The following is a 21,299-nucleotide window of genomic DNA, read 5'->3' as shown; positions in this document are numbered from 1 at the left end:
TGCCCTAAGCAGCTCCTGGTGCTGCTATTCTGGCCGTGGCGGAGGCCGTGTCACATCCAGCCTGGTCACAGCATTGTGCAGCTAATCCTTAATCACTCCGTGCCTCAGTTTCCCCTACTCTCAGGAGGATACAACAGCTCCAAGTTACTTTGGGGTGTGAGGAATACAATAGCAAGGAGGATGGAGGATGCAACCATCTAGACCATCTCCCCTAGATACTCCCTCTCCCTGCACGTGGACGTGGGGGTCCCGTGTCACCCAGTCCTAGTTAGGATGATTTCCAGCGCTGGAGGCAGCTGCAGATCATTTCACACAAGTCTGCGGTGAATCCAAGCAGCCCACGGGTGCTCCTGCTCCCATGGGGGGCATGGAGTGGCTTTGTGTCCAGGAAGGAGCAGAGCAGCGCTGCAGAGAGGACCACCCGTGTTCTCCGGGGAGCCGAGCGGCGGTAGCCCACCCTGGCAGGGCGTCATGTCCCTGCTGCAATCACTGGCGGCTTCGCGGGGCTCTTTACCCTGGGGAGAGTGGGTGCTGACCCTGCCCTTGACGGCAATGTGTCCCGGCCTGGTGTGAGTGGGAGGGAGAGGGGCTGCAAAAAAAGCATCCGGCCCTGCTTTGCTTTTCAAATGCAAAGGCAAAGAGAAAAGCGGAGTGCGTGGTGGGCAGGCGTGAGGGTCCTTCGGGGAGGCCAGCCCAGAGAGCAGGAACCTCACCGCACTTCAGGTGCCGGCGACTCACATGGCTTTTCCTTGAGCCAGGCACAGAAATCCGTGTGGCATGGGTGTGGGTCTGGCTGCCCCCGCTGCGCCCCGTTCCCGTCTCGGGCAGCCCACAGCAGTGCTGCCAGGACGGAGCTCTGGGCTGCGACCACCATGTTGTACATGGTGCCTTTGGGTGCTGCCCAGGTGAAATGGTGTGGAGGAAACCCAGAAGCCTCTCTGTAGAGAGATAGATCTTTAATCTGGTCTAGCCGTGAACCAAGCTCCCAAGCCGAGGCAAAGGGGCTCTGGGAGCAGGACCTGGGGGTTTGCTGCTGGGCCCTTTGAGAAGAAGACAAGGGGGTAACACGGACCAAGCCCCAGGGTCCTTCCCCAGTGCCCTGCTCCAGGGCAGTCTGTCTGGGGAGAGGCTGAACCAGAGCTGAGCGAGACGTTGGGATGCTCCAGCTCGGAAAGTCAGCGGTCACACGCATCCCGCCCGGCAGCAGCTCTCCTGGTGGGGTGCCGGGAAGAAGCAGGAGGACCGGTTGCTTAGGTGCAGGAGGAAACGGTGAAGCTCCCGCTCCTCCACTCCCTGCCGGAGCAGGCAGCGCGAGCGGGCTTGGAGAGCTGGAGTCTCTCTCTCTGCCTTTGTACTCGCCTGACAATACAGGAGTAAAAATAACCAGGCTGCACTTGCAGAGAGATAAAAGCAAAGTTTGCCTTTTGTGTCTCTCCGGGCAGTGGGACAGCAGCACCAATGGAGCTGTGGGGACATGACACATGGGAATTTCTGACATATCTTTTCCCACTCTGACCTTGACAGACACAATAAAAAGGGGCTTTGCTGCACGCACACAGCCACTCAGTCCTATCACCAAGGTTAGTAAGAAAGAGCATGTCTGCGTGCGCGCTTCTCCTCCGCTACTAACCCGCTTCGCCTCTGCAGGTGGATGTTCCTGGGAGGCTGGGACAGACCTGGATCACGAGCGTTTTTTGCTAAGGTCTGCGCGCTTTGCCGGGTCGCTGGCCACCAGCAGCAGCTACGTTCGTGATGGCTGCGGCGTCTCACGGCTCTGCTGTGGGATACCGCACGGGATGGATATTAGAAAGCGCTATCGTAAAAGGGCTTTTCCAAGCAGCTGTCACAGCGATCTTCTAGAAGGGGTCTTCCCTGCAATAATGCCTTCAGTCTTGCTTCTGTCATCCTGTGATACTGCTCTGGAAAACGGGTGCGAGTCTTTGCAGAGGTTTTGTGCAGGGTACCAGGGCTCTGACAGGTCTGTGGAGCTGAAATGGGTTTTAGCTGAGTTTATCAGGAGAAGGGGTGTCGTTGACAATCTCTGGTGATGTCTAACATGCGAATGTGGATTTTGACACTGAAGAGATGCCGGCTCAGCGGGCTGGGACTGGCACTGTGGGGCTGGTAGCAGCAGAAGGGAAAGTGCTCAGTGATTGTCTTGTCATTATAGTTATTATTAGCTGCTATTGTTGCTGTCTTCTCTCACTTTCTAAAATTAAAAGCACGCTTGATGACCATGTTGCTCTTGGTCAGTAGCCCCGCGGCAGGCGCTGACTCCTTGTCCCCTCACTTCTTCCAGCGTCCAGGTGTCTTTCACTCTTTCTTCACTGCTGCTGAGTCTTCCTCCAGCCGGGCAAGATGGCTATGCTGGATATGAGCGAGTTTGGGGAGGCTGCTGAATACCTCCGGAAAAGCTACACAGAGCAGTTGAAGCTTCAGACAATCCCGTTCGATGGTAAGACCCTAACCGTGTGTGTGCCCCAAGCCAGCCCCGTGGCCATGGCTCTCTTTGGAGACCATCCCCATCCCTTTCCCATTGCTGCTCCTCATGGTATCGCAGGCACTGCGGTATTGTCCCCCACCGCCCTGGAGGACAGGAAGATCTCAGAAGTAGGAGAAGCAGGTTTTTGACTTTCCCTGTGTTTGCTGAGGTGCAGGCGGAGGTGGCCCTTCATCTCCCCCACCCTTGAGGGGCAGGAGGGCTGAGGGAGACGGGCTGAGGGACTGGTGTCAAAGCCTTCTCCAGCTCCTTTTCATTTTGGAGGTGTCTGCTGTGTCCCAGCCACCCCGCTGTACCGTGGCTCACCATGCTCGGGCTCCAGCACCCAACTTGCTCCTCTTGGTTCAGCAAATGAGGAGCGTTTTGCTTCTTCTCACCGTCCTTTTTTCATGACAGTCCAGCAGCAGACTTCTGTCAGGCTAAAAGTTGACCCCGGCAACTGCCGAACATGAAGAAGTCAAAGAAATCCCTGCTCCTATGACCAAGAACACAGGAAGGAATAATCGCTGTCCTTCCATGTTATTGGACTGCATTCATGTGGCTTTCAGTTGACAATTTCAAAAGGTTTCTTACATTTTAACCTGTTTTGTCTGTCTCCTCTCCTCTCCTCTCCTCTCCTCTCCTCTCCTCTCCTCTCCTCTCCTCTCCTCTCCTCTCCTCTCCTCTCCTCTCCTCTCCTCTCCTCTCCTCTCCTCTCCTCTCCTCTCCTCTCCTCTCCTCTCCTCTCCAGGAAAAAAGCGAGCCTGGATCCCAGATGAGAAAGAAGCTTATATTGAAGTGGAAATCAAAGAAATCACTGGTGGCAAAGCCACTGTGGAAACCAAAAATAAGGAGGTAAGCAAAATACCTTTCATTTTCCAAGGGAGAGCAAGTGTGACCGGAGGGGGGATAACGTGTGACAAGATCGTGTCTGAAACTAGCTGAGCTCTTGCTGATAACCCTTCCACGCTCAGCAATCAGTCGTGCCCCGAGGGGACGCACACCGTGGTGTGACAGGACACGTAGGCCAGTTACTTGCCAAGAGTGGCAAAGGTTCAGCATCCCCCGCATCGAGTGTTTGCTTTTGAGCACGGTTTGTCATGCGAGACAGACCGAAGCGGGACGGCCGGGCTGGAGGAAGGGCTGCCCGAAGGCAGCGCCTGCCCCGGCACAGCCCTTTGCGATGCTGAACCGCTGCCCTACTCATCTCGAAGGTTGGAACAAGAGGTAAGAGGCCAGTTGGCCAATTCCTGCTGGTTCTAGCTGGGATTTGCAGTGGAGTGGTTGGGAGAGCAGGCGCTGGGCGAAGAGGTAGGACCAGCTATGTCTAGTGGTGAGGATCCAGCTTTCCAGCAGCGGGAGGGAGGCAAAGCAAGCAAGGATCAGCTGGTATTTCTCGAGATAATATCCAGTACAAATAGCTGCAGATGGGCTCTAATTAATATCCCTTTCTCGGCTCTGGGAGTTGCACAGCCGCGCAGCTTCACTGCGGTGCAGATTCACGCTGGTGTAAAACTGGGAGTAAGAACAAGGACCCGACCTGGCAGCAGGTGGTAGACTTTGTTATTTCTATTTCTCGTCAGCGTGGCACTGGAAGTGCTTGTGTCTGCGGAGTTTAAAAAGATATATGTTATCCTCTTCAAAAAGTGTCAAGGATTTGAAAATATTTTTGTTGAAACTGGGAAAAAAAAGTAAAGAAATTTGCCCTCTCCAAAATAAAATTTATTGGGGAAGGAGTCTAAATTTTAAAAGTTTATTCTGATGTTTAAAAGATCTTCAGCTCCTGTGAAAAAAAAGCAGTTTCCAAACCTTTTTTGCTGTTCCGCCTTGAAACTGTCTTTTTAAAAAATTTATCACAGATTTACAAAATCTGAAATGATATCTGCTTTCCCTGGATCAGCATTTCCAGCAGGAGCAGTTTCAGGAGACATAATCCCACCCTTATCCTTCTGCTTTTAACATCTGACACCTTTTAACACCACACAATTCCTATTCACCTGTAAAAAACCCCACACAAACCTCTTTGGAAGGTTGCATTTAATCTTTATTAACAAGACCATTTGCTAAATCCAGCTTCTTCCATCCAGGCCAGATACGTAACGCGATAGTTTCCCGGCGCTTGGCTTCGTGGGATTAAATAAATCCAGTTATAAGTGATGGGGTCCAGGCTTCAGCTGTTTGCCCAGATAGCCGGGGATCACGCCGAGCGAAAGCTTGCGCTGCCGTGGGGTTTTGGGCTGTGAAGAAGAGTGCAGGATGGGACTGTCAAGCACATTGGGGGGTGATATCTTGGTGCCCCCCAGTTTGGACCCCCTCTGATGGGCCACAGCCATCTCACTGGGGAGGGAATGGGTCTGGGGCTTGCAAGTCCCAGCTGGGCTTTGTGGCTGGGGTTCTGGTGGCGCTCCCCTAGCCCCGTCACCCCAAAATAAAGGGCAACCCTGTCAGAGGCCAGGGATGTCCCCAGCATGAGACTGTCAGTGTGTCCCTCCACCTGGTGGGTTTTGGGGGAGACCGTGTTTGGTAGGGGCTGGGGTCCATCTGATGTGTCCTCCCTCCTCCGGCAGACGCGGGTGGTGAAGGAGGATGAATTGCAGCCCATGAACCCCCCCAAGTTCGACATGATTGAGGACATGGCCATGCTGACGCACCTCAACGAGGCCTCTGTGCTCTACAACCTGAAACGTCGCTACTCCCACTGGATGATCTATGTAAGATGATGGCATCTGGGGGACGGGGGGAGTCACCCCATGGGGTCAGCAGTTGAAGGGGCACGGGGCACCCCCGTCCCTCATCCGCCCCCTTTTCCCCCTGCAGACCTACTCGGGGCTCTTCTGTGTCACCATCAACCCCTACAAGTGGCTGCCGGTCTACACCGCGCCCGTGGTGGCAGCCTACAAGGGCAAGCGGCGCTCCGAGGCACCCCCGCACATCTACTCCATCGCCGACAATGCCTACAATGACATGCTGCGCAGTAAGCCCTCGCCTTGGGGACCCCCATGGTGGGGTGTCTGGGCTCCTGGGGCAGGGAGTGAGCTGGGTGCCACTGGCCTAATCCCTGCTCCTTCTCTTCCAGACCGCGAAAACCAGTCCATGCTCATCACGTAAGTGCCCCTCCATGCCCTTGCCCTGCCCAGCCCCATGCGAGCGGTGGAGGCCCCTCTGTGCTGCTCTCCCAGGGGAGCCCCGATGCACCGGGAGGGCCCCCCCAGCCATGTCCCCCCCACCACGGCAGCTGTCATTCCCCCCCGTCCCTTCCCACCCAGCCGGCCTCCACCACCACGCCAGGTGACAAAGCCCCGCGGTGGGCAGGCTCCTCCGCACCCCGACAGCTGCGGGAGCTGCCGTGGGGCACTCCAACCGCCGCCGTCCTCCGAGGGGCGAGGGGGAAGGAGAGATGGAGGCCAAGGCCAGAGGGAGATGGTGGTGGTGGCCGGAGGGGAGGCAGAGGGGAAGGAGGGTGACGTGGGAGGATGTAGGCCAGGTTGATTTCAAGTGACATATAGATAAGGGCTATATAAAGGACTCTAAAGGACCCTACACCACTGCCAGGAGCCACGGACATTTTTAGCCTCGGCCATCGCCTAATTAGGAAAGGCAGGGGCTGCGGAGAGATGCTTGGCGCGTGTCCGGTGGCGGCTCCGCTCCCCTGCTCCCCCCCGGCTCTTTGTGATCTGGGATTACAATGGGAGAGCGGCTAACTATAGGGATGAGCTCAGCAGGGCCCACCGGCCGCCTGCACCCCACGGCGGCCATGCCAGCCCACGCACTTGCCTGGGCAGGGTTCACCCTGGCGCGGTGCTGCCGCCATCTCCAAGACCCCCCAACAAAGCGAAGCGTGCTGAAACTACCCAACGGGAGCAGGCGAAGCCGGGTCCTGGCTGATCCCGGACAGCTGAAACCCCGGGGCCAGGGCTGTACAGCCTGGGTGGGCGCCGGCACCTCCTGCCATATCTGCGGTGGGCAGCTGAGGACCCCGCAGCACCTCGGAGGAGACGGGCAGAGCTGGGGCTCGCAGCCGGAGGACACGGCGTGGTTGGAGCTGGGTTTCACTCCAAAAACAAGCCCCAAAGCCAGGCACGTACAGCCCCAGGCTGGAGGGGATCGATAGCGCCGGCCTCCCCGTCCCTCCGAGACTCGGCTTCTCCCTCCCGGCACAACGAGTGGGGCGGCAGGTCGGCAGGGTCTCTGTTTGAAGTTTTGCCTGTTCTTTGCCTCATACCCTTGATCTGTGTATTTCTGTTACTCTAAGCGGAGAATCTGGTGCTGGTAAGACTGTAAACACCAAGCGGGTCATTCAGTACTTTGCCATTGTCGCAGCCTTGGGCGACACACCGGGCAAGAAAGTAGTAAGACCCTCTTTTGAAACAAGTTCTTGCTGTTTTCTTCCTTTCTTTCTTTATTTTTTTTTCCCTCCTTTCTCTTTCTTCTTCTTTTTACCTTTTTTTTTTTTCTTCCCCCAACTTTTTGCATTTGGAAGCGTGTTTTGGTCTGACCCACCCAGGGCTTGGCTTTTCCCTGCCTTTTGAACAAGCAAGGCTTGAAATTATTCTGCTCAAGGGGAAATGGATTTTTTTTTTACATGGCTGCTCCATCTGTGCAGCCTGAAAGAGGTGCTTTAGATGCCCTCTTTATCTTCTCTTTCTCCTTCAACACCCCCCAGATCTTCTTCTTAAGAAGCGCTAAAAGAATGGACTAAACCTGCCATTTCCCACCTTGCCTCTTTTAAGCCTTGCTTTTCATCCTTTTCTCCTTTTTTTCTCCTTTTGTTCATTTTGACCCTTTTCTACCTTGTGCTTTTCTTGCTCTTGTTTTGATTCTTGCATTTCTTTGGTGCTGGTAATTTTTGAGCTGCCCTTGCAATTGCTTATTTCTTCTCGATTCGTTGAGCCTCCGGCCTGCTTTTCCCTTCTAGAAGCAAACTGGCTGCTTTCGGTATCAGACAAGCAATCCTTCAGCGTTATTTTATTTACTCTTCTTTGGGTTTGGATTTAACTCTTCCTGCTTTTTGACGCATTTCTTTATTTTCTTGAGCTAATCTATTTAACAACTTTTTGGCATCTCTTATAAAGTTTAATCCTCCCATTTTTTTTTCTTGGGCGTTCTTTGGCACTAAATGGTCATGCCCTGCTTTTCTGACCATGCTTCTTGTGGTTCTTGCCTGGCTTTTCTGGATTTCTAAAGACAATTTTCTTTTCTTTCTCTAGGCAGCTCTTGCCACTAAAACTGGGGTAAGTGTTGTAGACTCCTAATTGTTAATGGTGAGGACAGGGTCCTGCTGCACCACGGAGCTATGGTGGGGTGTGAGGAACGCCTGTGTGGGGCCTCTGCCTCGGGTTGGGGGGCGAAGGCTGCCCCAGCACCTGGGCAGTGTTTAGTTCTCCACTTTGCTTTGTGTCTCCCACCTTCCCATGGTTTGAAGCTTTGGTGTCTCATCTCTCAGTGACTTTCTACCTTTCTGACTCCAACCTCTCCTTCAAGGGATCGTTACTCTTCAAACGCTCATTTCTAATCCACGCGGTGTTTGCCTGGGGATGGCGTGGGCTCCTCCAAAGATAAGGTGAAGCCTCCACTCTCTGAGCCATTAGTGTCCCCCCGGCCTCAAAGCCCAGCTGAGGGCAGGGGAAGACCCTCTCTGCCACAGCCAGCACTGTGCTCTGGCTGGAGACCGGGGCACTGATGGTGCTTGGACATGCCACCTTCTACAAAGACCTGAGCTGGCTTGGCCCACCACATGGCACCTTCTCTGGGGTGCATTTCTGAGGTGCTTGCTTAGCTCCAAGGAAACAGCTTTAGTGCCTTTGGAAATCAAGCAAAAGTTCAGTCCCTGGTGCTCCAGCACCCCAAAGGCTCAGCCATTTCAGCAGCTCAGTAGTATGTCCTTGGCCCTTGACTTCTCTGTCTAAGCGCTGAGGAACAGCCTTTAGCTGATGCACACTCTTGGTTGGGGGATGCTCATTAACACACGGGTCTCAGACCACTTGGGCAAACTTACTAAGAGTGAGATAGCAGGGTGGCTGAATCTGGGGCGCGGGGCAGCCCCCATTGGCTCTCACAGGCCAGGCAGTTTTAGATCAGGCTGAATTTAAAGATAATGGATCAAAGGGTATCCAAGTGACAAAATAGTTTGTTAGTAAAGCTGTGATTCACGGCGGCTCCTGGTCTCTTTCGCCCTTCACGCGCCTGAAGCTGCAGAAGTGGGGAGCAGTTGTGGGCCCAACATTGAAAAGACAGCGTGGGTCTTGGTGGGCAGAGCCCAGAGTCGGTGTTTCCCACCTAAGGAAAGCCCTGTGGACTGTAATGTGTCCCAGCATGGGTAAAAGCTCACATGAAAAATCCTGCGGGTGCCCGCGCCACCAAACTCTACTACTGTTGTCAACACCCCGTGTCCTTCGTGTGGCTTGGCGCAAGTCTCTTGCTTCTGTCCTCTAATTCTTGGCCTGCTTCGCCTGCGTTGGGTGGAGGCTGTCTCTTTATCTTTGAACTGTGCATGTGAAACACGAATGGAAAAACAAGGTTAGGGGAAGATGAATCTTGGGGCTTGCTCAGGAGAGCTCCAGTGAGTTCAGCAGATCATGCCAGCTGGGACCCGTGATGTGTTCCCATCGCACTGTGACCCTGCTGTGCATGTTGTTGGTGGACGAAGTCGTAGATCGAGCCTGTTTTCTGGATCTCTTCTTTTGCAATGTACTGCAGTTTGAACTGTCCAAGACTTTGGTTTGGTGGAAGAGGAAATGCCTGGAAGAGTCAAAGAGCCTGAAATGTTTCAGACTGTTGTGGAGACAATGCGTGCTTGCTCTTGGCTTGTGTATTGTAGCAACCTAAGAAAGGGGCTAAGGGCTACTGTGTGCAGAGGGACCAGTTTAGGCAAGGAGAAGCCCACAGAGAACACTCCTGCAAATCCTAAGCTCTGCTGACCCCTACACCGAGCTGCATTGCCCCATGAGACCAGGAGATGCCTCAGGAGCAGCAGGCTCTTGAAGACAGCTAACGAGCGTAGCAGGCAGACGGCACAAGGAGCCGCGCGCTCTGTTTCCCTGTGTTGTTGGTAACAGATCCCCTCCAGCTGGGTGGGAGTTGACACATCCTTTGGTTTTGTTTTCCAGGGCACCCTCGAAGATCAAATCATTGAGGCTAACCCAGCTATGGAAGCTTTTGGCAATGCCAAAACCATAAGAAATGACAACTCCTCACGTTTCGTAAGTGTCTTAGGGCTGATGTGCTGCCTTTACGTAAGCTGGATGCTTCGCCTGTGGCGTTGTGTTTTAGTACGGTGTGAGCCAAAGGCAGCAGCAGGAAGCTAGCTCTGCTTCCTTGTGGGATTGGACTGCTGAGGCCGAGCAGCTTCTGGTTACATCAGTGCAGTAAATGGTGTGCCGGTGAGAATGAATCGCCGTGGTGTCACAGCCTGGGTCTGGAGAGAAGTCCCTTACAGGACCAAAGTTGAGAGGGCCAGTAGGGACAGCCTGGAGTGCTGGAGCTGGGACAAACATGAGTGCCCCTTCCAGGAGCATCTTTTTCTGCAAAGCCCAGCCTGGATTCTGCTGTGGGATGCAGAGCCCATCAGCCATGGGTGGCTTTGATGCCTGTTCTTGTGCTTTGGAGGGAAAGGAGATGCTCCCGGGTGAGGTTCCTCAGCACACCACAGAGGAGGGGGCTGCGGGCAGAGCAGGCCTGAGGACAGGGATTTATCTGCTGTGAGTGACATTTCTGCCTGCCTAGTGTTCAGGGCTTTAGGCGATGCTGTCTGACCCTCTGCACATTGCAAACCAGAAATCTTCACCCACCTACCCCTCACAGAGCCCAGTAACTTGCCTGGCATCAGAAGAAACCTAACAAGTGGGAAATTACCAGTGCCTTGTAGCTGTCTGAGGTTTCTAGGAGCTGTTCAGATTGTACCTGTGGAGCCAAGCCCAGCACTCACCTCCTGCCTTTGTTTTCAGGGAAAGTTCATCCGGATCCATTTTGGCCCCTCGGGGAAGCTGGCCTCTGCAGACATCGACATTTGTGAGTAAACACCCACCAGCTGCTGTGGGGAGGGATTTCACCTCGCTTTTTGTGGGTCAGCTCCAGGAAAGAACAAGCCCTCTAACCCCTCTGCCCTATGTGGTTCCAGATCTTCTGGAAAAATCAAGAGTGATTTTCCAGCAACCCAAAGAGCGGAGCTACCACATCTACTACCAGATCCTCTCTGGGAAGAAACCAGAGCTGCAAGGTAAGGCAGCCAAAGCTGCAGCATAGCCTTTATAGCGCGATGGCCTGAAAACAGCCACAAACAGCTCTCTTGTCAGCTCTGGGGTCCACAGGGAATGGGCAAACTTAGCTCACCATGCAGGTACTGCCCTTGAATGCTGTGCTAGCTGTGCAGATGATTCGGGGTGGAACGGATTTCAAGAAGTCATCTAGTCCAGCATCCCTTATCCTCACAGACTGAGAAGCCAGGCTAAAGCCCTTTCTGCAGCGGCCTAAGAGCAGAGGAATGGTCACTCAGGGTCTGTTTGCAGAGCGGGAGCGTGCCTTGCTCAGAGTCCTTGCCGTGTGGTGGGGACAGCGCTGGCCTCAGCCTGCGCAGGCTGGGTATTTAGTCATTTTGGTGTAGACGGAAGTGTTCTGCAGCGTACTCGGAGCTCCTTCAGCCACCCTAGTGAGACAACCGTTTCAGGTTATCTCGCCACAGCGGCCCTGGTGTAGACCTATCCTAGGTGTGTTCCCCATCTGACCTGAATTTGCACCGGAGCTGCTCCCGTGCTCCGAGCAGCCCTTCCCTCCAGGTGACAGGTCACAGGGAGTGCTCAGGAAACCTTTCCACGCCGTGGAAAGATGGCTGGCGTGGTCCCCTGGGGTGGTCAGCCTCTTGGCTGCGGGCTCTGGAGCTTGCTGCTGGCCCGAGAACAATACCTTATTAGGCAGGTCTGGAGAGCTCTGCAGAGCAGTAATCTTATCTGGTGGTCACAAGGACGTGGATGGCCACTTCTAAATCAGTCTGCAGCCAAGCGATATCCCAAGATAGCAAGCAGGAGGCACATCACGGAAGAGAGAGATCCATGTGTAGACCTGCCTGGGCTTGAAGAGGCTGTTCTTCCCACCGGCCAGTGCCCTCTAGTTGAGGCTGGTGAAGCCTTACCTCTTCCTCTGTGTCCAGGGTTGGCCCTCTGCCCCAGCTTTGTGTCTGTCAGGCTGGCCTGACCCTCTGCATGTCTTGCCCCAACAGATATGCTGCTGCTCTCCCTCAACCCCTACGACTACCACTTCTGCTCTCAGGGTGTAACGACTGTGGACAACCTGGATGATGGCGAGGAACTCATGGCAACGGATGTGCGTGTACTTCCTTCACAATGCGCGGCTCGAGGCAGTGGCCTGGGGGAGGGCACAACCTTCTTCTGGGGAGGCATGGGGACACATCCTGGTTTTTATGTGTCCTCTCTAAATTAGCTGGGAGCTCCCTCTGGTTTATTGGCAGTTGCTCTACACATGCTGTGAGCCTCCAAGAAAGAGCAGAGTGACTCTGATCTCCATCAGCAGCCTCCTCCAGGCAGAGAAGGGAGAGTAATTCCCTGCATTAGGAAGGGCCTGTAGCACGTGAGCACTTCCCATGGCTCTCATGGGAAGTGGTAGCACTTCCCATGGCTCCCTCAGCTTGGAAAACCTCCTGCTTGTGGATGCTAGGCTAGTCCTTTTGCTTTCAAATAGATGAACTGGAGCGGGACTCACATTCAGAATCCTGTGGACAAGATTCCTTGGTGAGGTGCCCACCTGGATAGACCACCCTGCCCAGAGCCCCAGCACAAGGAGACCACCTTAGGAGTCAGTAGGAGGACCACCTGTCACCTCAAGAGTGGTGATTTTGTTCTATCTGTACTGCTTTTTCTCTCCTCAGCACGCCATGGACATTTTGGGCTTCAGCAATGATGAGAAATACGGCTCCTATAAAATAGTGGGCGCTATCATGCACTTCGGCAACATGAAGTTCAAGCAAAAGCAGCGAGAAGAGCAGGCAGAGGCTGACGGCACTGAAAGTGAGTTTGGCTCCATGCCACCAGATCTGCCCAGCCTGGGCTGGGCATGCAAACTCCTCCAAGGGCAGACTGTGATAACTTCCCTGGCCTGGTCTGTGAAGGGTTTGTGAGCATGTTCCCAAGCAACCACGTTGTCTTTGGACCTGCTTTAGGTGGACAAGCACAAAGGGGCTTGTCCTTGAGTGGGCATATTTAGGGCAGCGTTTTCTGCACTCATCTGCATCAGACTTGCCTCAGCAGCATTATAGACTGTCACATCCTGGCTGTGCTTCACCTTGTTCAGTCTTCTGCCCTTCATCATCTCTTCTCTTGCACTTCGTTAGACAGCAGGTCGTCCACAGAATATGAGCCAGGCCATGATGAGGGCTGCAAGGATCTGCTCAAGTCACAGCCTCCTGAAGAGCAGTTAGAGCAGAATACAGCCACTGTTTAATACTTTTCCTTGTTTGTTTCTTGGGAAAATCCAGTGCAAAACATAGATCTAAGAGAACAGTCAGGCTGCAGAGCAGACGTAAAACTCAGAAAAGTCAGAGCTCAAGTATTTTCTATTGCTTTTGCACTGCTGCATTATGCCTGGCTCCCCTGTTTCAAGGAGAGGATGACTTTCCAGCATGTGGAAGGATGAGAAGGGGGAGCCTTGTCACATAACTGAAAGGCTTGAGCAGTAACTATGCATCAGCTGGGGCAGGGATCCAGCCGAAATTACTGCCTAGATCAGGCCTTGTCATGCTAGAGTTCATGAAGGAAGAGTTCCCCTTGCCTGAGGAATGTCAACACAGGATTCAGCTGCTACCCGATAATTACAGAAGGTTTTGATCTAGCAGTGATTTCCCCACAGAGGTGATTTTCTGCCTACAATCTGCTATTAGATGTCTGTGAAAGATAAGCAAGAGAATCCCCTCTCTTGTGGTCAGTTCAAATTCACTGCATGGGAATCCAGGCTTCCACTGGAAAATCATCAAGATCCCCAGATCAAGAAGACTCAAAAACCTGATAGATGCCTGATGAGGTGCTATGGCCATCTCCTCCAAACAGTGACTACTCAGGCAGGAGGTCCAGACTTTAAAAGCATCATACAGTATCCAAGATGGGAAATCACACTAGGCACTGCAAGGAGACTCTGGAGCAGGTGGAAAAACTAGTATAGGTAGCACTGGTCAGCAGAAAAGCTGGTAATTTTTTTTTTATTTTTCCTTCCTGGGCCTTTCTTGCTGCCTCCTCATGCCTTTGTACTGTTTTACAGGTGCTGACAAAGCTGCGTACCTGATGGGAATCAGCTCAGCTGACCTCATCAAGGGGTTGCTCCATCCTCGTGTGAAAGTGGGCAATGAATACGTGACCAAAGGTCAAAACGTGGAACAGGTGAGTGTGTGGGTACACGGGTTTCCTGCTCACACTGGTGTGCGACCCCTCTGCAGGCAGGCCTGTTGCATAATGTTCTCTACACAGGGCGACTAGTGCTTCGGTTCGCTCTGTTGGGTTTAGGAGGAGACTCCACAGTTACTGGCTTTTAGCAGCTGGGAGAGTTGGTAGCAGAGCTGGCAGATAACTTTGGGTGTTAACCAAGGCTGGGGGTTCAAATCAGTATTGTTGAAATGTGAATTGGATCAAGCCAGAAGAGATCGGTTAGACGGTAGAACTTGATGATCTTGAAGGTCTTTTCCAACTTTAAAGATTCTATCATTCTATGATCCAGTTTCTATGGATCTACTTCAGAGACAGTCACACTCACATTAAGAGTTCTGCTCTGGAAAGTAGAAAGCTCATCTAAATACTCATCTAAACTGATCTTGTTGGAGACTCAAATGCACCAAAAATGTATCTTGTGAGATTCCAATCACACCACAATTGGGAACCCAAACCTGGCCTGAAAAGTGCAAGTCAGTCCTTGAGTAAAATTCAAGAGGACCTTAGGAGCTGGTGTCTTATCCAAAGTGAGCTGCAGGCTCCTGCCATGCACAAGGCTTCTGAAAATATCACTTTAGACTGAATCTCTGTGCTAAGACCTTGGAGGCTAAGACCAGGCCAGGGACACAAGAACAGACTTGTGAGCATGTGAAAACTAATCTTGGATCACATACTGTAACCATGAGCTCCCTGGATCTGTCTGTCTGTCCTTTGTGTGCCAAGAGGAGCTCTCTTCTTCAGCCTCTAGCTCCTACAAAAGCAGGGAGAAGCATGAGTGCTCATGACCTTCTCTCTGATTTGCTTTGGCAGGTTGTCTACGCTGTGGGAGCCCTGGCTAAAGCCACCTATGATCGCATGTTCAAGTGGCTGGTGACTCGGATCAACAAGACCCTAGACACCAAGCTGGCCCGACAGTTCTTCATCGGAGTACTGGACATTGCAGGCTTCGAGATCTTTGACGTGAGTTCTGCAGGCCCCCTGCAATGAGTTCGGGGGGTTGTAGCTAGACACCTCAGTCCCCCAGTGTCTGACAGCTCTATCTCCTCCAAGAAACTACTAGCTGTGATAAGATAAAGAGCTCTTATCTGAATTAATTTATCTGGAGCAAACAAGGCAGCTCACAAGGACTGTTCCAACATTGCTGTGGGCACATCTCCAGTGATTCCTGACCACCTGCTCTGGTAGCAATCCAGCTGAGCCTAGCAGACATGGCTCTTCACACCCAGACAAAGCAGAAGAATGAATCCCTTCACGTCTGGAGGTCCTCCTTCTGACACAGGTTTGTTTTGTTCTTGCAGTACAACAGCTTTGAGCAGCTGTGCATCAACTTCACCAACGAGAAGCTGCAACAGTTCTTCAATCACCACATGTTTGTCCTGGAGCAAGAAGAATACAAGAAGGAAGGCATCGAATGGGTCTTCATTGACTTTGGCCTGGACCTGCAGGCTTGCATTGACCTGATTGAGAAGGTAAAACATGAGTCAGGGCACAGGGATGGTACTTCTGGTAGGCAGCTTGTTTGCAAAAAGACTGGGACAGTGAGGGGTGCTCTGCTGTCAGAAATGAAATTATTCCCTCCCCTGTCAGTGGCAAGTGCCCCACTTTGTTTACAGCTCAGAGCCTCCAGCCCATCCAGTCCTTTTTGACACAAATTTTGACTTTATGAAACCACAGGATTTCTGTTCCTACCTGCCAGTGAGCCACAAAACCTGAGGTGGCCTTTTCCTCCAGAGAACACTAATCTCTTCCCCTGTTTTCCTACCCACTTGCTGCCCCTCAGTGCCTCTTACTTGACTGCTTGCTGATTCAGAGCAGCTTGTATAAAAGTTTCCACAGTTGCATGAAGGAAACTCACAGGGTTTTTGGGTAGGAGCAAACCTGTCAGGATACTGGAGAGGATCTCCCCTTCCCAAGAATCTGATAGACCTGGGCAAGCCCTCATGTCTTGCAGGCCTGGCCAGTCCCACTCTGACTGGCTGGAAGTCAGATGCCGCCTGGAATACACCAGTGATAGCTTGTCCCATGGTCAATGTCTTGCACTGTTTGCCTGAATGACGATGAGGTCTCCCAGGTCAAGCCTTGCCTCCCTCATTCTGGGACGAGACATGGCAATGCTGAGCTCAGACCTCTTTATACCATCTTGTCCCTGCAGCCACTGGGAATCCTATCCATCCTCGAAGAGGAGTGCATGTTCCCGAAAGCCTCCGACATGTCATTCAAAGCTAAGCTCTATGACAACCACATTGGGAAGTCGCCCAACTTCCAGAAGCCGCGGCCGGATAAAAAGCGGAAATATGAGGCCCACTTTGAGCTGGTGCACTATGCTGGTGTGGTATGTCCCCTGTCAGCTCTTCCACAGCATTCACACCTTCCCCCTTGCAGGGCTGTCCTTACCTTTGCCTCTCTCCTCTGGTGACAGGTGCCGTACAACATCATTGGGTGGCTGGACAAGAACAAGGACCCCCTGAATGAGACAGTGGTGGCCGTCTTCCAAAAATCCCAAAACAAGCTCCTAGCCTCCCTCTATGAGAACTACGTGAGCTCTACTTCAGGTGAGGAACAACCTCACCCCTTTTTTGACCTCAGTCTCTCCCTCCCTTTGCAGCAAAGCCTCCTCACCCCCATGCCCAGCTGTTGGTGCAGCATTCCTGCACCTAGCAGCCCAGAAAAAGGCAAGACCCACACTGACCCCTTAAAAACCTCTCTGACCTGAGTAGGTGGGTACTCTGGACATGCAGTGCTGGCCTAGGGGCTTTAGGTGGCTGGTTAGGACCAGGCTGAGCTCGTGTGGTGCTGTAGAGCTGTCCTGGTGGCCCTGTGACTTGGGATGTGTGAATGGGTCTCTTGTTACCAAGAGCTGAGGAGCAACATCCAGAGCTGGGTGCTGTGGGAGATGTTTTTGGTGGTCTGCGGCTTTTCTGCCATCTTTGCTTTACAGACAGCAGGGGCTGTGGGCGCTTCAGGGGTGTTTAGGCATGGTCCAGAGTCCTCCAAGCAGAGCAGCTGTTTTTCTGATGTAATTAATCACTATTTCAACCCAACAGAGGAACCTCACAAGACAGGGACCAAGGAGAAACGTAAGAAGGCAGCTTCTTTCCAAACAGTGTCGCAGCTGCACAAGGTAAGAGCCAGACCCTCACCCAAGGCCATGAGTGAAGCATGATCAGAGTGTCCCAGCACCGGTTCCGCTTCCCTGCCCAGGCTCTGGGGTATCTGGGGCCTGAAGGACCACCAGGGCTCCTGAAGGACCACCCCTAGGCAAAAGCTCCTAACAGCCTCAGGTCCCTGGGCAAGGGCCCTGTGCCTGGCAGAGTCCCAGCCCTGTCCCCGCACTGCTAGGGAAGGACATGAGGCTCCAGGCTGGGAGAGCAGTGGCTACCTTTGAGCTGGGGCTTGTGTCGCTTCTGCCCACGTCATGCTTGCGCTGCTCGGCAGCTCCTTCGCCTTTGAGAGAGCGGCAGTTAAGACTTGTAGTGATGTTTAGATGATGTATTACATGAACATCACTTTAAGTCTGTGCTACTTCTCTCCTCATTCTTGTCGGCGGGAAGGACAGCCTTTGGGCAGAAGAAAATGGAGGAGGATCTTACAGGTCGCTGAGCAGGCAGCTCTCTGCTGTCCCGTCCAGGGAGGTGACCTGAGCTCAGGATAACACACACCCCCATTCCCATGCTCACCACAGGAGTTATTTGTCCACCCCAGAGCTTAAGCTCAAGTGGAAAACAGCACGGAGGGGTGTGTGAACCTAAAGCTCTGTCCTGCCGTGACAGGCTTGTGGTGACAGGGTGGTCAAAGAGGGCAGCGCTTGTGTCAGAGACCCCGTTCAGGGAGATGTGTGACTTTCTTCCTCCTGGACAAGTCACAGGCCTTGGGGAAGGGTGCCTGTGGTGGGAGGTTGCCCCATGATGATGTGGAGCTGTGGGAAGGTGTTCCTTCCCCCAGGCTGGTCCTGAATGGGCTGAGCCTGTATGAGCAGGGGAAGGCAGCCTGGAAAGATTGAGGGTGCAGGTGCCTTTCCCACAAGAAAAGGCAGGGTGAGCGAGAAACTATGTGGTAACTCGGGCTAAACCACCACAGCAGGATAGCACAGCATGCAGGCAAGCAGGAGGAAATGCCTCCTTTCTCATGAAGACTGGTAAGGGGCTCTCAGTGTCTGCTTGCTCTCTGCCTGGGAGGGGAAGGGGCTGGAGAAGTGTTGTAGGGGAGCAGAGCTGTCATCTCATGCCTCATCCTCTCTGTCTCTCCTACAGGAGAATCTCAACAAGCTGATGACCAACCTGCGCTCCACTCAGCCTCACTTTGTCCGCTGCATCATCCCAAACGAGACAAAGACCCCAGGTACGGTCTGAGACAGCACCTCGGCAGCTCCCTCAGGTGACATCCATGTGTAGGAGCTGGCAGGGGCTCTTGCACCCACCTTCTGCCCAACCCTTTTCTTGCAGCGGTTTTGCTGCCTCTGAGAACTTGTCCCATCTTAGCGTGGAAACCCCTGTGACCCTTGCCAGTCTCCTCTACTGGGGAGAATTAGTTTTGCCAGCCTCCCATTTTGGCTGTGCATTGATGGTTGGGCTGTCTTGCACTTCTCTATGACAGGGGGCACGGATGAGTCTTTCAGGCTGAGTTCCACCATCTGAGGCCCAGGCTGCAGCACTGGTGCCCAGTGTAGGCCTACAGGACAGGTTAAGACCCATGTTCAAAACCATGGGCTGTTTCCAGAGTTCAAGCCCATGCTACAGCTCCATTTCATAGAATCATAGAATCGTTTGGGTGGGAAGGGACCTTCAAAGCCCCTCCAGTCCAACCCCCCTGCAAGCAGCAGGGACATCTCCAACCAGATCAGGTTGCTCAGAGCCCCATCCAACCTGGCCTGGAATGTTTCCAGGGATGGGGCATCCATCGCCTCTCTGGGCAACCTGGGCCAGTGCTCCACCAGCCTCAGCGTAAAATTTTTTTTCCTGATATCTAATCTAAATCTACCTCCATCTCTTTTAAAACCATTACCCCTCATCCTATCACAACAGGCCCTGCTGAGGAGTCTCTCCCTGTCTTTCCTATCAGACCCCTTCAGGTACTGGAAGACCGCTCTAAGGTCTCCCCAGAGCCTCCTCTTCTCCAGGCTGAACAGCCCCAGCTCTCTCAGCCTGTCCTCATAGGAGAGGTGCTCCAGCCCTCTGATCATCATTTCCCCTGTCCTCTTGGGCTGAGTGTCTGCTCCATCTTTGTTCTCACCTGTAGGAGCCATGGATGCCTTCCTGGTGCTGCACCAGCTGCGGTGTAACGGTGTCCTTGAAGGTATCCGCATCTGCCGTAAGGGATTCCCCAACAGGATCCTCTACGCAGACTTCAAGCAGCGGTAACTCCCTCTTCTTCCTTGCCCAGCAACCCATACATGTTCTGAGGGGAGACAGACGTGCCCTGGCTCTGACCTGCTCCTCAGCTTGTGCAGGGCTGGTCTGAACCGCCACAGTAGGCCCAGTGCGTGTACAGTTTGGGACAGATCTGCTGCTGGCTCTGTGGTGCCAGACATGGAGAGTTTGGTGCCAGATGTGATGAGATGGCAGGGCTGGTGATGTTTGAGGTGCTGAATGCAGGGCTGGTGCAGGTGATGGTGGCAAGGCTCGGGTTTTCTGATCCTAGCTTAGATTTCTCTCTGCCCTTGGGATCCTTACCATTCTCCACCTGGCTCCATCCACCCTGCTTGGCCTGGGGCTGACCAGGCATGGTGAGGCCGGTGGCCTCCTCCACAGTCTTCCTTCAGGGACTAAGATCTAGCAGGGTTCCCTGGCGTCTGCTCTGGAGCTCTGGTTTGTACGTGTCTCCAGCCAGTGCTGCAGCAACATGCTTCCAGAGGGAACCGACATCACTAGGGTACAGAGATGATGATGGAGACATCAGCTGTGTGCTGGGGTTGTATGTCCTCCCCCTCCTTGTCCCTGCAGCTACCGTATCCTGAATCCAGCAGCCATCCCAGATGACAAGTTTGTGGACAGCAGAAAGGCCACAGAGAAGCTGCTGAGCTCCCTGGAACTGGACCACGCACAGTACAAGTTTGGTCATACCAAGGTGAGAGCAGGCAGCTGGTCCTCGGGAGGGAGACATTGCCCCTCCTGTCTCTCTGCAATCCCAGTTTGCCCTCTGCCTGGCCATAGCCCTGCTGAAGCCCTGTGCTCTGCAGGTTGTGTGTGGCCCTTGAAGGGACTGGGGAGGACAGAAGAAGGTGCAAACTGGGAAGAAAGTCTGAGCCGAAGGTCACTGCTGCCTGACCTCATACCACTCAACACAGCAGCTAGTCCCCGCTGGGGAACGTGATGTGCTCAGCACAGGGAGATGTGGTGCCCAGCGGTGCCTGTGCCTCGTGTGGGTGCACCTCCAAGCAGTGCAGAGCGTGGTGTGTGCCCGTGCAGGGAGGGCACCTCAACCTGCGTTGTGTAGCCCTCTGTGTATCCCTGCTTGGGGCCGCGTGTAGCCCAGGTCTGCTGGACAGGTCAGGAGCTCTCCTGAGACCTCTGTCCTCTCTGCTCTTGACTCTGATCTCGCTCTCTTGCCTGCAGGTGTTTTTCAAGGCTGGTTTGCTGGGCTTGCTGGAAGAGATGCGAGATGAGCGTCTGGCCAAGATCCTGACCATGCTGCAGGCCAGAATCCGTGGGCACCTCATGCGCATTGAGTATCAGAAGATCATCAGCAGGAGGTAGAGTTGTGGTGGGGGGAAGAGGCAGAACTTCGTGTGTCTTCTTGTTCCTTCTGCACGTTTCACGGGTTTGACCTGTGGGGCTTGCCTATGGCTGGCAGTGGTTGGGTGCGGACCTGTCCCAAAGGGGTGGAGGCAGACGTGTAAGAGACCTGACATTGGCCTGGTAAGGAGGATCAGTGTATCTAGGTTGGGGAAGCCTTTGATTTCCACTGGAAGATTCAGAGGGATGCAGAGTGAAGAGACCTGAAAGCCAGGCCACACCGCCCATCCCACTAAGGCCATTATGGTTTGTAGACAATGAGCCATTCATTCAACATACTGCCATTTGTCCAGCTGGTGGAGAACAGAGCCATGTCCAAGTCTTTGCTGCAGCGAGGATGGAACGTGGGGAATCTACACCCACAATGATGCTGTGCTTGTATCCCTCCAGGGAAGCCCTCTACACCATCCAGTGGAACATCCGGGCCTTCAATGCTGTCAAGAACTGGTCCTGGATGAAGCTGTTCTTCAAGATCAAACCTTTGCTCAAGTCTGCTCAGACTGAGAAGGAGATGTCCACCCTGAAGGAGGAGTTCCAGAAGCTGAAGGAGGCTCTGGAGAAGTCCGAGGCTAAGAGGAAGGAGCTGGAAGAGAAGCAGGTCTCCATGATCCAGGAGAAGAATGACTTGGCTCTCCAGCTGCAGGCAGTGAGTGCCTCACCCTCTCT

General features: G+C 53.5%; 1 protein-coding gene across 1 annotated transcript in view; it reads left to right on the top strand.

The window, feature by feature from the left end:
- The first annotated feature begins 2,299 nt into the window (after positions 1–2,299).
- MYH7B (myosin heavy chain 7B) overlaps positions 2,300–21,299 on the top strand; it is a 28,654-nt gene continuing 9,654 nt past the window's right edge. The window contains exons 1-23 of the mRNA XM_086760955.1: positions 2,300–2,455; positions 3,231–3,334; positions 5,047–5,190; positions 5,297–5,453; positions 5,556–5,583; positions 6,732–6,828; positions 7,687–7,710; positions 9,586–9,678; positions 10,423–10,486; positions 10,596–10,694; positions 11,691–11,794; positions 12,357–12,495; positions 13,739–13,857; positions 14,713–14,862; positions 15,201–15,371; positions 16,055–16,234; positions 16,322–16,454; positions 16,947–17,023; positions 18,153–18,240; positions 19,138–19,255; positions 19,842–19,965; positions 20,454–20,590; positions 21,024–21,279. Coding sequence (XP_086617081.1) covers positions 2,359–2,455; positions 3,231–3,334; positions 5,047–5,190; positions 5,297–5,453; positions 5,556–5,583; positions 6,732–6,828; positions 7,687–7,710; positions 9,586–9,678; positions 10,423–10,486; positions 10,596–10,694; positions 11,691–11,794; positions 12,357–12,495; positions 13,739–13,857; positions 14,713–14,862; positions 15,201–15,371; positions 16,055–16,234; positions 16,322–16,454; positions 16,947–17,023; positions 18,153–18,240; positions 19,138–19,255; positions 19,842–19,965; positions 20,454–20,590; positions 21,024–21,279 — 2,703 coding nt within the window. The 5' untranslated portion in view covers positions 2,300–2,358. The remainder of the gene's footprint in view (positions 2,456–3,230; positions 3,335–5,046; positions 5,191–5,296; positions 5,454–5,555; positions 5,584–6,731; positions 6,829–7,686; positions 7,711–9,585; positions 9,679–10,422; positions 10,487–10,595; positions 10,695–11,690; positions 11,795–12,356; positions 12,496–13,738; positions 13,858–14,712; positions 14,863–15,200; positions 15,372–16,054; positions 16,235–16,321; positions 16,455–16,946; positions 17,024–18,152; positions 18,241–19,137; positions 19,256–19,841; positions 19,966–20,453; positions 20,591–21,023; positions 21,280–21,299) is intronic.

Source organism: Chlamydotis macqueenii, chromosome 16, assembly GCF_036417535.1.
Source record: "Chlamydotis macqueenii isolate bChlMac1 chromosome 16, bChlMac1.mat, whole genome shotgun sequence".
Taxonomy (NCBI): Eukaryota; Metazoa; Chordata; class Aves; order Otidiformes; family Otididae; genus Chlamydotis; species Chlamydotis macqueenii.
This window is presented reverse-complemented; position numbering and strand designations above follow the sequence as displayed.